The following is a 15,686-nucleotide window of genomic DNA, read 5'->3' on the forward strand; positions in this document are numbered from 1 at the left end:
AGTCACTGGAGGAAGGACCCGAGCATGAAGCCAGTAGACAGAAATAAAGAGAGCAGCAGGGTGGTATCATTAATCAACACGAACCTCAAAAGAGCACAGGGTTCTGCAAAAGGGAGGGGATGACTGCTCTGGGGGCAGCGTGGAGGGCAGCAAGGCCGCTGACCCACACCCAGACCTGAGACTGTGGGGCAAGAGAGAGACGAGGCTTATCCTTGAGGTATGCTGAAGACATCCTGCGTTTATGAGGAGCTTATGCTTTGAAGAATTAGTAGCAGTCATATTTGTATTACTACATTCATCTCACCTTCCCAGCCTCTCCCCCGATCCTCAATATTGGTCTATATATAATCTCAGCAGGAGAATTTAGAAAGCTGAATACTTTCATATTAAAATGTGTGTGTGTGTCTGTGTGTGTGTGTGTCTGTGTGTGTATTCATGTACCCATGTATGTGTATGAACAAACAGAACGGGGAGGTGACATGAGAAGGGGATGGTTGGATTTAGGGTTAAAGGAGGATTTTTTAACAGTAGCACTCCTGACATTTGGGGCCTGATAATCCTTTGCTGGAGGGGCTGTCCTGTGTGTTGCAGGATGTTTAGCAGCAGCCCTGGCCTCTACCCACCAGGTGTCAGTCGCACCCCCTCCCCAGTCATGACAACCAACGAACCTCCAGATATTGCCAAATGTCCCCTGGGGAGAGGTGTGCAGAACAGGACATAATTTAGGTAAACTGGGAAAGTTAAAGGAGGGGGATGAAATCCAGGCAAAACTTTGTTGTCTTCAGTCTGTGGCTTCTCTAAAGTTTAGCATAAACGCATTGGTTTATAATAGCTACTTTCTACTGACTCAGTTTCCCCATTTTAGTTGGCTAGTGTAATAAACATTAATGACAACATTCCTTTCTGACTGCTGGGAAGTGCTGGTGGTGGGGGAGAAGGGGCGACACAGGCCTTCTTCTGAGACTTGACTTGTAGCCTTTCTCAACTCCACATTTTCCATGTACAGATATGGTCCTTAAAATGAACATAAATCTTCCTTAAGGAAGCTGTGCTCTGATTCAAATGTATTTGAGGAGTTATAATACATAATCAGCACTGTCTTTATTCAAGAGAAATATCAATCTAATATGATATCGTTTATTAATATCAAGACTAAATTCAGTAATTTTGCTCCTTGGGCATTTATCTCAGAATGAATTATGAATGTCACTCAACACACAAATTGAACTGGGTTTCAAAATATTTTTTAAAAATACAGGACAACTCAACAACAAAAAATAAAAATTCAATTTAAAAAATGGGCAAAGGACTTAGATATTTCTCCAAAAAAGATATATGAATGGCCAACAATCATAGGAAAAGATGCTCAACATCACTAATAATTAGGAAAAGCAACTCAAGACCACAGTGAGATATCACCTCATACTAATTTTTTTTGAATTTTATTTATTTTTTTATACAGCAGGTTCTTATTAATCTGTTTTATACATATTAGTGTATATATGTCCATACCAGTCTCCCAATTCATCCCACCACCACCCCTCCTCCACCACTTTCCCCCATCGGTGTCCATACGTTTGTTCTCTACATCTGTGTCTCTATTTCTGCCCTGAAAACCAGTTCATCTGTACCATTTTTCTAGGTTCCACATATATGAGTTAGTATACGACATTTGTTTTTCTCTTTCTGACTTACTTCACTCTGTATGGCAGTCTCTAGATCCATCCACGTCTCTACAAATGACCCAATTTCATTCCTTTTTATGGCTGAGTAATATTCCATTGTATATATGTACCACAACTTCTTTATCCATTCATCTGTCGATGGGCATTTAGGTTGCTTTCACGATCTGGCTATTGTAAATAGCGCTGCAAGGAACAATGTGGTGCATGTGTCTTTTTGAATTATGGTTTTCTCTGGGTATATATCCAGTAATTTTCTGGATTTCTGGGTCATATGGTAATTCTAGTTTAATTTTTTTAAGGAACCTCCATACTGTTCTCCATAGTGGCTGTATCAATTTACATTCCCACTAACAGTGCAAGAGGGTTCCCTTTTCTCCACACCCTCTCCAGCATTTGTTGTTTGTAGATTTTCTGATGATGCCCTTTCTAACTGGTGTGAGGTGATACCTCACTGTAGTTTTTTTTTTTTTTTGTGGTACGCGGGCCTCTCACTGTTGTGGCCTCTCCTGTTGCGGAGCACAGGCTCCGGATGTGCAGGCTCAGCGGCCATGGCTCACGGGCCCAGCCGCTCCGCGGCATGTGGGATCTTCCCAGACTGGGGCACGAACCCGTGTCCCCTGCATCAGCAGGCGGAGTCTCAACCACTGCGCCACCAGGGAAGCCCCACGTAGTTGTTTTTCTGGGGTTTTATCTTTCCTTCATCTGGTACATAACTCTATGCCTTTTCATTTTGTCTTTCTGTGAATGTGGTTTTTGTTCCACAGGCTGCAGGACTGCAGTTCTTCTTGCTTCTGCTGTCTGCCCTCTGGTGGATGAGGCTATCTAAGAGGCTTGTGCAAGTTTCCATGGGAGGGACTGGTGGTGGGTAGAGCTGGCTGTTGCTCTGGTGGGAAGAGCTCAGTAAAACTTTAATCCGCTTGTCTGCTAATGGGTGGGGCTGGGTTCCCTCCCTGTTGGTTGTTTGGCCTGAGGCGACCCAACACTGGAGCCCACCTGGCTCTTTGGTGGGGCTAATGGTGGACTCTGGGAGGACTCACGCTGAGGAGTACTTCTCAGAACTTCTGTTGCCAGTGTCCTTGTCCTCACAGTGAGTCACAGCCACCTCCCGCCTCTGCAGAAGACCCTCCAACACTAGCATGTAGATCTGGTTCAGTCTCCCCTGGGGTCACTGCTCCTTCCCCTGGGTCCCGATGCGCACACTACTTTGTGTGTGCCCTCCAAGAGAGGAATCTCTGTCTCCCCCAGTCGTGTCGAAGTCCTGCAATCAAATTCTGCTAGCCTTCAAAGTCTGATTCTGTAGGAATTACTCCTCCCATTGCCGGACCCCCAGGTTGGGAAGCCTGATGTGGGGCTCAGAACCTTCACTCCAGTGGGTGGACTTCTGTGCTATAAGTGTTCCCCAGTCTGTGAGTCACCCACCCAGCCGTTATGGGATTTGATTTTATTGTGATTGCGCCCCTCCTACCGTCTCACTGTGGCTTCTCCTTTGTCTTTGGATGAGGGGTATCTTCTTTGGTGAGTTCCCATGTCTTCTTGTCGATGATTGTTCAGCAGTTAGTTGTGAATCTGGTGCTCTCGCAAGAGGGAGTGAGAGCACGTCCTTCTACTCCGCCGTCTTGAACCAATCCTCCCACCTCATACTAATTAAGATGGCTATTATAATAAAGAAACAGAAAACAGCAAGTATTGGTGAGGATGTGGAAAAATTTAAACCCTTGTGCGATAATGGTGGGAGTGTAAAATAGTATAGCTGCTATGGAAAACAGTATGGCAATTCCTTTAAATATTAAAAACAGAATTATCATATGATTCAGGAATTCCACGTCTCAGTATACACCTGAAAGAACTGAAAGCAAGGCAATGAATACATATCTGTACACCCATGTTTAGAGCAGCATTACTCACAATAGCCAAGAGGTGGTAGCAACCCAAATGTCCATCAACAGATGAGAGAAAAAACAAAATGTGGTATCTATCTATCTATCTATAATGCAATATTATTCAGCCTTAAAAAAGAAGACAATTCTGACACATGATACAACATGGATGAACTTGAGAACATTATGCTATGTGCAATAAGCCAGGCACAAAAGGACAAGTGCTGTATGATTCCACTTATATGAGAGACCTGTTGGAGTCAGCTGCATAGAGACAGAAAGCAGAAGGTGGTTGCCAAGGGCTGCAGAGAGGGAGGAATGGGGAGTTGTTTAATGGGTGTAGAGTTTCAGTTCTCCAAGATGAAAAGAATTCTGGAGATGCACTGTGGTGATGGGTGCATAACAATGTGAATGTATTTAATGCCACTGAACTATAGGCTTAAAAATGATTAAGATGGTAACTTTTATGTTATGTGTATTTTACCTCAATTAAAAATTTAGAAAAATACAAGAAACGATAGGAAAGGATTAGCTGAAGTTAAGGCAGAATTTATTCAATCTCCCTGCAATCATATTATCTAAGACATAAGCGGTGGTTATTTGGCAAGGATACAATTCCGTTTAAGGCCTTCTATAGTTGGATTTTAGTTCAGAAATGCAGCATATTTGGTACAAATTTGAGAGAATTTATTCTGGCATGGGCTCTTGTTCATGATAAATGCATCTTTGCCTCACCATTCCTTGACCAAACTCAATCACTCTCAGTGCAGGGCATGGCATGACCTTCACAGCTTCTCTGAAGGTCACCTGGCGTACTGTGGCCTGGCCAAGTCATGTGAGCGTGGACGAGGGCAGGCTCCCTGCTCTCCTCAAGCTGTGTTCTCAATGATGACCGCAATTCCTTGGCCCCCTCCAATGCAGGCCGATCCTACAGCGTATTTTCCACCCCGCCGCCTAAGAAAGAAAGCAGTGGCTGAAATCTACTTGAATAAAGAATGGACAGAATTAGATAATTAAATAAATAGTATCTATAATGGTCACATTTGCATTATTCATTCTTGTTCAGCTCATCAGCTCAATCTTTTTTCCAGTCCTCAATACTGGAGAAAAGAGGAGAAAGAATTTGGAAAGCTGGATAGTCTTATTTTTTTAAAAAAAGTAGTAACAAAGAAGAGGGAGGCTGAAACAAATATAAAAGCTTAGGCTGCTGTGAGGAAGGAGTGACGACAGGAGGTAGTTGGGATAAACTGGAAGTTGAAGAAGGGGGAGTAAATACTCAGCCCCTTTGGTTTATTTGTTTTAGATTTTTATGAACCTTAGAATAAGTATAATTACTGAAGTTCATCCATATGAAAGGTCAGATAATTTAGAAACATTTCATGTCCCTTTCATAAAAATCAGACACCTTTAAAGTACCATCTGCTCTAATTCTTCAGTCCTGATAGAATAACCTTGAGAAACCATCAAGGGATTATCTTTTGTGCACATCAGTCACTCATTTCATCTCAATCATTAAGTGAAACAGGAGAGTCCCATTGACCTTAACTTCACAGGGGGGCAGAGTGATTTTCTGCCCTGACATATTTGGTTTTGTTTCCAATTTCCCTACTAACAGAGCAAAATGATCCAAAATACACAGTACAGAAGAAGGAGCTCTTCCATTAAAACGGAAAAGTATCAAACACACAGAAGGTTCCTCCTGGAACCCTGGAAACAATGCAGGAAAACCTTAGCTCAGACCCAAATTGTCAGTTTGCTTAGGTTTCTTAAATGACAGCACCTAGATCAGTATTTTGTTTTCTTAAATAATTGTGTCTCAGTCCTATAACTGGCACTAGAATGCAAGTGCCATGAGAACCAGGGCCTCATCACGGGCTCACTGCTCTGCACCAGCACCAGGGATGGGGCCAGATGTACACTAGGCCCTCAGTGAACACGTGCTGAGTGGCTGCACTGCGAATGTGAGTAAGAGCGAGCATCCCAAGAGCAGAGGCACCAACAAGTCAACTGAGTCATCTATAAGGTCTACTGAAAAAGGGGTATCCAAATAACCTGTTCCTGGTGAGAAGTAGTGCGAGGCGGTACGAAGAAGAATGAAAAATGTTGGATTATTCTGGGGAAACCCAAATTCATGCATTTACACAAAAGATGGCAAATCTGAAAAGCAACAATTTCTAGCACGTACCTTAATTCATGAACCAGGTGTGCAGTAATCCTTGATCCAGATCCCCCTAATGGGTGACCCAAAGCAATGGCCCCTCCATTCACGTTGGTTTTACTTCGGTCAAGATCCAAACTCTTTTCAACTGCCAAGTACTGGGGAGCAAAAGCTTCATTCACCTTAAAACAATCAAAACACTAATAAAAATGCTTATTCACAAACTTATTTCTAACTGAGAACTGTCCGGTCCTGTCAATGGCTAATTATCCCGTTTTTTTGTTCTACTTAAATTACATTGCAAGGTTATTTTATCTTCAATCATTCTTTGTAAAGATAACAGGTTTGAAAACGGGTATATTTACTAAGTGATACTTTAAGTGTAATATATCCCTTAGAGAAAAGAATTCCTCAGCGATACTATAAATGGATACTGGACTAGAGGCAGTAGGATACTGTAGAAAGCCCACAGGTTCTGCAGCTAGATGGACAGTTCAAATCTTGGCTATATGGATGTTCTTTAAACTCTCTTGACACTCAAATTTCTTCAGTGGTAAAATGTGACTGTCGTATCATCTTAAGAGTTATTGTTAAGGTTAAGTGAAATCATGGGTATTAAGTGTTTAGTGTATTATCTGACACAAGCAAGTATTCAATAAATAGTTGCTATTATTATTTCTACTACTCAGTACTACTAGCCACACTTCCAAGAAACCGACAGACAATAAAGAATAAACTGTCAGGGGGGACAGCTTCAAGATGGCGGAAGAGTAAGACGTGGAGCTCACCTTCATCTCCACAAATACATCAAAAATACATCTACATGTGGAACAGCTCCTACAGAACACCCACTGAACGCTGGCAGAAGACCTCAGACCTCCCAAAATGCAAGAAAATCCCCATGTACTGGGTAGGGTAAAAGCAAAAAGAAAAAACAGAAACAAAAGAATAGGGATGGGACCTGCACCTCTGGGACGGAGCTGTGAAGGAGGAAAAGTTTCCACACACTAGGAAGACCCTTCACTGGCAGAGACTGGGGATGGGTGAGGGGAAGCTTCAGAGCCGCAGAGGAGAGAGCAGCAACAGGGGTGCAGAGGGCAAAGCGGAGAGATTCCCGCACAGAGGATCAGTACTGACCAGCTCTCACCAGCCTGAGAGGCTTGTCTGCTCACCCACCGGGACGGGTGGTGGCTGGGAGCTGAGGTTCAGGCTTCAGAGGTCAGATCCCAGGGAGAGGACGGGGGTTGGCTGCGTGAACACAGCCTGAAGGGGGCTAGTGTGCCACAGCTAGACGGGAGGGAGTCCAGGAAAATGTCTGGAACTGCCTAAGAGGCAAGAGAGCATTGTTTCAGGGTGCGCGAGGAGAAGGGATTCAGAGCACCGCCTAAACAAGCTCCAGAGATGGGCATGAGCCGTGGCTATCAGCGTGGACCGCAGAGACGGGCATGAGATGTTAAGGCTGCTGCTGCCGCCACAAAGAATCCTGTGTGCAAGCACGGGTCACTCTACACACCTCCCCACCTGGGAGCCTGTGCAGCCTGCCACTCCCAGGGTCCTGTGATGCAGGGACAACGTCTCCAGGAGAACACACGTCGTGCCTCAGGCTATTACAATGTCACACTGGCCTCTGCCACTGCAGGCTCGCCCCGCATTCTGTACCCCTCCCTTCCCTTGGCCTCAGTGAGCCAGAGCCCCCGAATCAGCGGCTCCTTTAACCCCGTCCTGTCTGAGTGAAGAACAGATGCCCTCAGGTGACCTACACGCAGAGGCGGGGCCAAATCCAAAGCTGAACCCTGGGAGCTGTGCGAACAAAGAAGAGAAAGGGAAATCTCTCCCAGCAGCCTCAGGAGCAGCAGATTAAATCTCCACAATTAAATTGATGTACCTGCATCTGTGGAATACCTGAAGAGACAACGAAACATCCCAAAATTGAGGCAGTGGACTTTGGGATCAACTGTAGACTTGGGGGTTTGCTTTCTGCATCTAATTTGTTTCTGGTTTTATGTTTATCTTAGTTTAGTATTTAGAGCATATTATCATTTGGAGATTTGCTTATTGATTGGGTTGCTCTTTTCCTTTTTTTTTAAATATATATTTTTTTCCTTTTTCTCCTTGTGTTAGTGTGTATGTATATGCTTCTTTGTGTGATTTTGTCTGTATAGCCTTGCTTCTACCATTTGTCCTAGGGTTCTTTCTGTCTGTCCATTTTGTTTGTTTTGTATAGTTTTTAGCGCTTGTTATCATTGGTGGATTTGTTTTTTGGTTTGGTTGCTCTCTGTTTCTTTTTAAACTACTTTTAAATTTTTTTATTTTTAATAATTAAAAAAATTTTATTTTATTGTATTCTTTCTTTCTTTCTTTATTCCTTTCTTTCTTTCTCTCTCTGTCTCTGTCTCTCTCTCTCTCTCTCGTTCTCTTTCTTTCTTTCTTTTTTTCCTCCATTTTCTTCTGAGCTGGGTGGCTGACAGAGTCTTGGTGCTCCAGCCGGGTGTCACATCTGAGCCTCTGAGGTGGGAGAGCCGAGTTCAGGACATTGGTCCACCAGAGACCTCCCAGCTCCATGTAATATCAATCGGCAAAAGCTCTCCCAGAGATCTCCATCTCAATGTTAAGACCCAGCTCCACTCAACGACCAGCAAGCTACAGTGCTGGACACCCTAGGCCAAACAACTAGCAAGAGAGGAACAAAACCCTGCCCATTAGCAGAGAGGCTGCCTAAAATCATAATAAGTCCACAGACACCCCAAAACACACCACCAGACGCGTCCTGCCCACCAGAAAGACAAGATCGAGCCTCACCCACCAGAACAAAGGCACTAGTCCCCTCCACCAGGAAGCCTACACAACCCACTGAACCAACATTAGCCACTAGGGGCAGACACCAAAAACAATGGGAGCTACAAACCTGCAGCCTATGAAAAGGAGACCCCAAAACACAGTAAGCTAAGCAAAATGAGAAGACAGAGAAAGACACAGCAGATGAAGGAGCAAGGTAAAAATCCAACAGACCAAACAAATGAAGAGGAAATAGGCAGTCTACCTGAAAAAGAATTCAGAGTAATGATAGTAAAGATGATCTAAAATCTTGGAAATAGAATGGAGAAAATACAAGAAACGTTTAACAAGGACATAGAAGAACTAAAGAGCAAACAAACAACGATGAAGAACACAATAAATGAAATTAAAAATTCTCTAGAAGGAATCAATAGCAGAATAACTGAGGCAGAAGAATGGATAAGTGACCTGGAAGATAAAATAGTGGAAATAACTGCCTCAGGGCAGAATAAACAAAAAAGAATGAAAAGAATTGAGGACAGTCTCAGAGACCTCTGGGACAACATTAAACACACCAACATTCAAATTATAGGGGTCCCAGAAGAAGGAGAGAAAAAGAAAGGGACTGAGAAAATATTTTAAGAGATTATAGTTGAAAACTTCCCTAATGTGGGAAAGGAAATAGTCAATCAAGTCCAGAAGCACAGAGAGTCCCATACAGGATAAATCCAAGGAGAAACACGCCAAGACACATATCAATCAACTAACAAAAATTAAATACAAAGAAAAAATATTAAAAGCAGCAAGGGAAAAGGAACAAATAACATTCAAGAGAATCCCCATAAGATTAACATCTGATCTTTCAGCAGAACCTTTGCAAGCCACAAGGGAGTGGCAGGACATATTTAAAGTGATGAAAGGGAAAAACCTACAACCAAGATTACTCTACCCAGCAATGATCTCATTCAGATTCGATGGAGAAATTTAAACCTTTACAGACAAGCAAAAGCTAAGAGAATTTGGCAACATCAAACCAGCTCTACAACAAATCATTAAGGAACTTCTCTAGGCAGGAAACACAAGAGAAGGAAAAGACCTACAATAACAAACCCAAAGTAATTAAGAAAATGGTAATAGGAACACACATATCGATAACTACCTTAAATGTAAACGGATTAAATGCTCCAACCAAAAGACATAGATTGGCTGAATGGATACAAAACCAAGACCTGTATATTTGGTGCCTACAAGAGACCCACTTTAGACCTAGGGACACATACAGACTGAAAGTGAGGGGATGGAAAAAGATATTCCATGCAAATGGAAATCAAAAGAAAGCTGGAGTAGCAATTTTCATGTCAGGCAAAATAGACTTTAAAATAAACTCTATTACAAGAGACAAAGAAGGACACTACATAATGATCAAGGGATCAATCCAAGAAGAAGATATAACAATTGTAAATATTTATGCACCCAACATAGGAGCACCTCAATACTTAAGGCAAATGCTAACAGCCATAAAAGGGGAAATCGACAGTAATATATTCATACTAGGGGACTTTAACACCCCACTTTCACGAATAGACAGATCATCCAAAATGAAAATAAATAAGGAAACACAAGTTTTAAATGATACATTAAACAAGATGGACTTAATTGATATTTATAGGACATTCCATCCAAAAACAACAGAATACACTTTCTTCTCAAGTGCTCATGGAACATTCTCCAGGATAGATCATATCTTGGGTCACAAATAAACTTTGGTAAACTTAAGAAAATTGAAATCGTAGCAAGTATCTTTCAGAGTTTTTTTTTTTTTTTTTTTTTTTTTGCGGTACGCGGGCCTCTCACTATTGTGGCCTCTCCCGTTGCAGAGCACAGGCTCCGGATGCGCAGGCTCAGCAGCCATGGCTCACGGGCCCAGCTGCTCCGCAGCATGTGGGATCCTCCTGGACCGGGGCACAAACCTGTGTCGCCTGCATCGGCAGGCAGACTCTCAACCACTGTGCCACCGGGGAAGCCCTCAAGTATCTTTTCCAACCACAACGCTGAGACTAGATATCAATTACAGGAAAAATTCTGTAAAAAATACAAACACATGTAGGCTAAACAATATACTACTAAATAACCAAGAGATCACTGAAGAAATCAGAGGAAGTCAAAAAATACCTAGGAACAAATGACAATGAAAACATGATGACCTAAAACCTATGGGATGCAGCAAAAGCAGTTCTAAGAGGGAAGTATAGCACTACAATCCTACCTCAAGGAACAAGAAACATCTCAAATAAAGAACCTAACCTTACACCTAAAGCAATTAGAGAAAGAAAAACAAAAAAACCCCAAAGTTAGCAGAAGGAAAGAAATCATAAAGATCAGATCAGAAATAAATGAAAAAGAAAAGAAGGAAACAATAGCTAAGATCAATAAAACTAAACGCTGGTTCTTTGAGAAGATAAACAAAATTGATAAACCACTAGTCAGACTCATCAAGAAAAAAAGGAAGAAGACTCAAGTCAATAGAATTAGAAATGAAAAAGGAGAAGTAACAACTGACACTGCAGAAATACAAGGATCATGAGAGATTACTACAAGGAACTATATGCCAATAAAATGGACAACCTGGAAGAAATGGACACATTCTTAGAAATGCACAACCTCCCAAGACTGAACCAGGAAGAAACAGAAAATATAAACAGACCAATTACAAGCACTGAAATTGAAACTGTGATTAAAAATCTTCCAGCAAACAAAAGTCCAGGACCAGATGGCTTCACAGGCGAATTCTATCAAACATTTAGAGAAGAGCTAACACCTATCCTTCTCAAACGCTTCCAAAATATAGCAGAGGGAGGAACACTCCCAAACTCATTCTATGAGGCCACCATCACCCTGATACCAAAACAGACAAAGATGTTACAAAAAAATAAAACTACAGATCAGTATCACTGATGAACATACAGGCAAAAATCCTGAACAAAATACTAGCAAACAGAATCCGACAGCACATTAAAAGGATCATACACCATGATCAAGTGGGGTTTACCCCAGGAATGCAAGGATTCTTCAATATACACAAATCAATCAATGTGATACACCATATTAACAAATTGAAGGAGAAAAATCATATGATCCTCTCAAAAAATGTAGAAAAAACTTTAGACAAAATTCAATACCCATGTATGATAAAAATCTTCCAGAAAGTAGGCATAGAGGGAACTTACCTCAACATAATAAAGGTCATATATGACAAACCCACAGCCAGCATCGTTCTCAATGGTGAGAAACTGAAACCTTTTCCTCTAAGATCAGGAACAAGGCAAGGTTGCTCACTCTCTCCGCTATCATTCAACATAGTTTTGGAGTTTTAGTCACAGAGATGAGAGAAGAAAAAGAAATAAAACAAATCCAAATCGAAAAGAAGAAGTAAAACTGTCACTGTTTGCTGATGTCATGATACTATACATAGAGAATCCCAAAGATGCTACTAGAAAACTACTAGAGCTAATCAATGAATCTGGTAAAGTAGCAGCATACAAAATTAATGCATAGAAATCTCTTGCATTTCTATACACTAACGCCAAAAAATCTTAAAGAGAAATTAAGGAAACACTCCCATTTACCATTGCAACAAAAAGAATAAAATACCTAGGAATAAACCTACCTAAGGAGACAAAAGACCTGTATGCAGAAAACTGTAAGACACTGCTGAAAGAAATTAAAGATGATACAAACAGATGGAAAGATATATCATGTTCTTGGATTGGCAGAATCAACATTGTGAAAATGACTATAGTACCCAAAGCAATTCACAGATTCAATGCAAACCCTATCAAACTACCAATGGCATTCATCACAGAACTAGAAGAAAAATTTCACAATTTGTATGGAAACACAAAAGACCCTGAACAGCCAAAGCAATCTTGAGAAAGAAAACTGGAGTTGAAGGAATCAGGCTTCCTGACTTCAGACTATACTACAAAGCTACAGTAATCAAGGAAGTATGGTACTGGCACAAAAACAGAAATATAGATCAACGGAACAGGATAGAAAGCCCAGAGATAAATCCACACACATATGGTTACCTTATCTTTGATAAAGGAGGCAAGAATATACAATGGAGAAAAGACAGCCTCTTCAATAAGTGGTGCTGGGAAAACTGGATAGCTACATGTAAAAGAATGAAATTAGAACACTCCCTAACACCATACACAAAAATAAACTCAAAATGGATTAAAGACCTAAATGTAAGGCCAGACACCATCAAACTCTTAGAAGAAAACATAGGCAGAACACTCTATGACATAAATCACAGCAAGATCCTTTTTGACCCAGCTCACAGACAAATGGAAATAAAAACAAAAATAAACAAATGGGACCTAATGAAACTTAAAAGCTTTTGCACAGCAAAGGAAACCATAAACAAGACCAAAAGACAACCCTCAGAATGGGAGAAAATTTTTGCAAATGAAGCAACTGACAAAGAATTAATCTCCAAAATATACAAGGAGCTCATGCAGCTCAATATCAAAAGAACAAACAACCCAATCTAAAAATGGGTGGAAGACCTAAACAGAGCTTTCTCCAAAGAAGATATACAGATTGCCAACAAACACATGAATGCTCAACATCACTAATCATTAGAGAAATGCAAATCAAAACTACAATGAGGTATCACCTCACACCACTCAGAATGGCCATCATCAAAAAATCTACAAAGAATAAATGCTAGAGGGTGTGTGGAGGTAAGGGAACCCTCTTGCTCTGTTGGCAGGAATGTAAATTGATACTGCCACTATGGAGAACAGTATGGAGGTTCTTTAAAAAACTAAAAATAGAACTAGTATATGACCCAGCAATCCCACTACTGGGCATATACCCTGAGAAAACCATAATTCAAAAAGAGTCATGTACCACAATGTTCACTGTAGCTCTATTTACAGTAGCCAGGACATGGAAGCAACCTAAGTGTCCAGCAACAGATGAATGGATAAAGAAGATGTGGTACATATATACAATGGAATATTACTCAGCCATAAAAAGAAATGAAATTGAGTTATTTGTAGTGAGGTGGATGGACCAAGAGACTGTCATACAGAGTGCATTAAGTCAGAAACAGAAAAACAAATACTGTACGCTAACACATATATATGGAATCTAAAAAAAAAAATTGCTTCTGAAGAACATAGGGGCAGGACAGGAATAAAGACGCAGGAAAAGGGGCAGGACAGGAATAAAGACCTAGGAAAAATGACCTCACGATCATCAGAAGTCCCAAAGACAATCATGTCAGGGTGTTGAGAGCTATGTCTTTGAGTGTTTATACATCTATAAATGGTGATGAATAGCTCTGCGGAGCTGACATATTTCAAGTTTTAAGTGTGAAATCTAAAGTCAGAAATTTAATGGTACTTATTTGCTAATACAAATATGGTAATTAAGCAGCCCCCTTTGAAGCTCTGAGCTATGACCACCAAAGAATGGAAGAAGAGATTTAAGGATAAACCATTCATCTGAAACCACAGTTACTTGGTGAGAGATTACCACAGAGGATGTCACACATGTGCCTAGAGTGAAAAGACCCTTTCTCTATCAGTTTAAATAGAGAGATTTCCTTTGTTATATTAGTTATTTCCCAATATCAAGTAGCTTAATTACCTAAAATTTTCAAATACTCCCCAAATGTAGAATGTATATAATCCATTTTTAAGCATTTTCTTTATCCTTTCTTTTAATTGTACTAAATATTTAAGATGCCTTTGTTTTAAATTAACATTAAACAAATCACTCTTGCAATAAATTTAAGTTTCCAATGCCAAAAATTATGATAGGTGCATTCCAAATCAAGCCACACTATGGTGTAAAAGCCAAAGGTAAGTTTGGGGGATGGGGGTGGTTGTTAACTTGGCAGAAGTGCAAGAATCTTTTAGATTTGGGATCAGATTATTGTTTTTCTATTAGGTCAATTTTTTACCTGTATTTTTTCACTTTAATCCATAAAATAAGGGTAAAGTTACTTATTTCTCACCCACCTTATATAACATTCAATTCAATTCAACAGGAACATTAATAGTCTAAAATGTAGTAGAATCTTACGACGTCATAAAAAGTTTCTAAGAGTTTATACTTTAGTAGAAGAAATCAGGCTCTTTTAATTATTCAAATATAAATAAGGCATTTTAATCAGGTATGGCCTGATTATATGCCAATACAGGCATGTAATGAAAGTAATACTTATTTAGATTCACATCATTTGGAAAGTTTAATGGTACTAAAACAAAAAGAGCTATAAAAATCAAACTAAAGCCATTTATGCAATAGAAGTTGGTGGTTTATCTGTGCTGTAAAAAAAGTAGAACACTTACTTCTACCAAATCCATATCCTTAAGACTTAGTCCTGTTTTCTTCAGTGCCCCATTGATAGCAGGGACAGGACCTGTATAAGAACAAAACCCAATTTCATCTTATAAGTATCAAATTTCTCCATCTTTACTAATCAGGTAAGTAAGGAGGAAATAAAGTGACAGTTAGTAGCTGAAAATCTTGCCACCCTGATAGCACACAATACTAAATGATATGACAATAAAGAAACAGGAAATGGGACCAGGGTGAAAAGCTGTTTATGCAAGTTGTAGATAAGAGACTTAACATGAAAAGTTCTACCATAAGTGACTTTAAGAGTTCAAACAGCCAAAGGAGTCATATGGGGTTTTGTATAGATCATTCTTTTTTTTTTCTACAAAGTCTTCCTTTATTAATGAACTCCTATTTCCCTCATGGTAATATTGAGAGATCGAAGCTCATTGGTTCCACAAATTTATATACACATCTATGTACATACACACATAGGTGTTTTTTTGCTCTTTTTTTTAATGTTTGTTTTTTTTATTTTATTTAAAAAAATTTTTGGCCTCTTTGTGCAGCTTGTGGGATCTTAGTTCCCCAACCAGGGATTGAACCGGGGCCACAGCAGTGAAAGCGCCAAGTCCTAACCACAGGAGCACCAGGGAATTCCCATGTATAGATCATTCTTAATACCAAATGGTAAGGCAGACTGAGCGCTCTCCTGGGATACAAATCATATGTATTCCCAGTATAGAAGTGACTGTGGCTACACTGAATTTTCAGGCCCATTTGGACAAAAGGCAAGAAACAGCAGTAGTATCTCCATATGGGCATAGTAAGATA

General features: G+C 40.3%; 1 protein-coding gene across 4 annotated transcripts in view; it reads right to left on the reverse strand.

Annotated features, from left to right (window-relative positions):
• Positions 1 to 4,095: 4,095 nt before the first annotated feature.
• The window catches only part of ACAA2 (acetyl-CoA acyltransferase 2), a 43,547-nt gene continuing 31,956 nt past the window's right edge, over positions 4,096 to 15,686 (reverse strand). For 3 of the 4 annotated variants that reach the window (XM_089895176.1, XM_089895174.1, XM_022584504.3), the window contains 3 exons: positions 14,864 to 14,934; positions 5,748 to 5,902; positions 4,096 to 4,516 (listed from right to left, as the gene is read on the reverse strand). In XM_089895176.1, the coding sequence (XP_089751302.1) occupies positions 4,432 to 4,516; positions 5,748 to 5,902; positions 14,864 to 14,934 (311 nt within the window). In that variant the 3' untranslated portion in view covers positions 4,096 to 4,431. Of the gene's footprint in view, positions 4,543 to 5,747; positions 5,903 to 14,863; positions 14,935 to 15,686 lie in introns of all 4 variants that reach the window. The other variant, XM_089895175.1, reaches the window with a different exon arrangement.

This window comes from Delphinapterus leucas, chromosome 14 (assembly GCF_059928025.1).
Source record: "Delphinapterus leucas isolate spDelLeu-1000000601 "Yukka" chromosome 14, BTC_Dleu_Yukka2, whole genome shotgun sequence".
Classification (NCBI taxonomy): domain Eukaryota; kingdom Metazoa; phylum Chordata; class Mammalia; order Artiodactyla; family Monodontidae; genus Delphinapterus; species Delphinapterus leucas.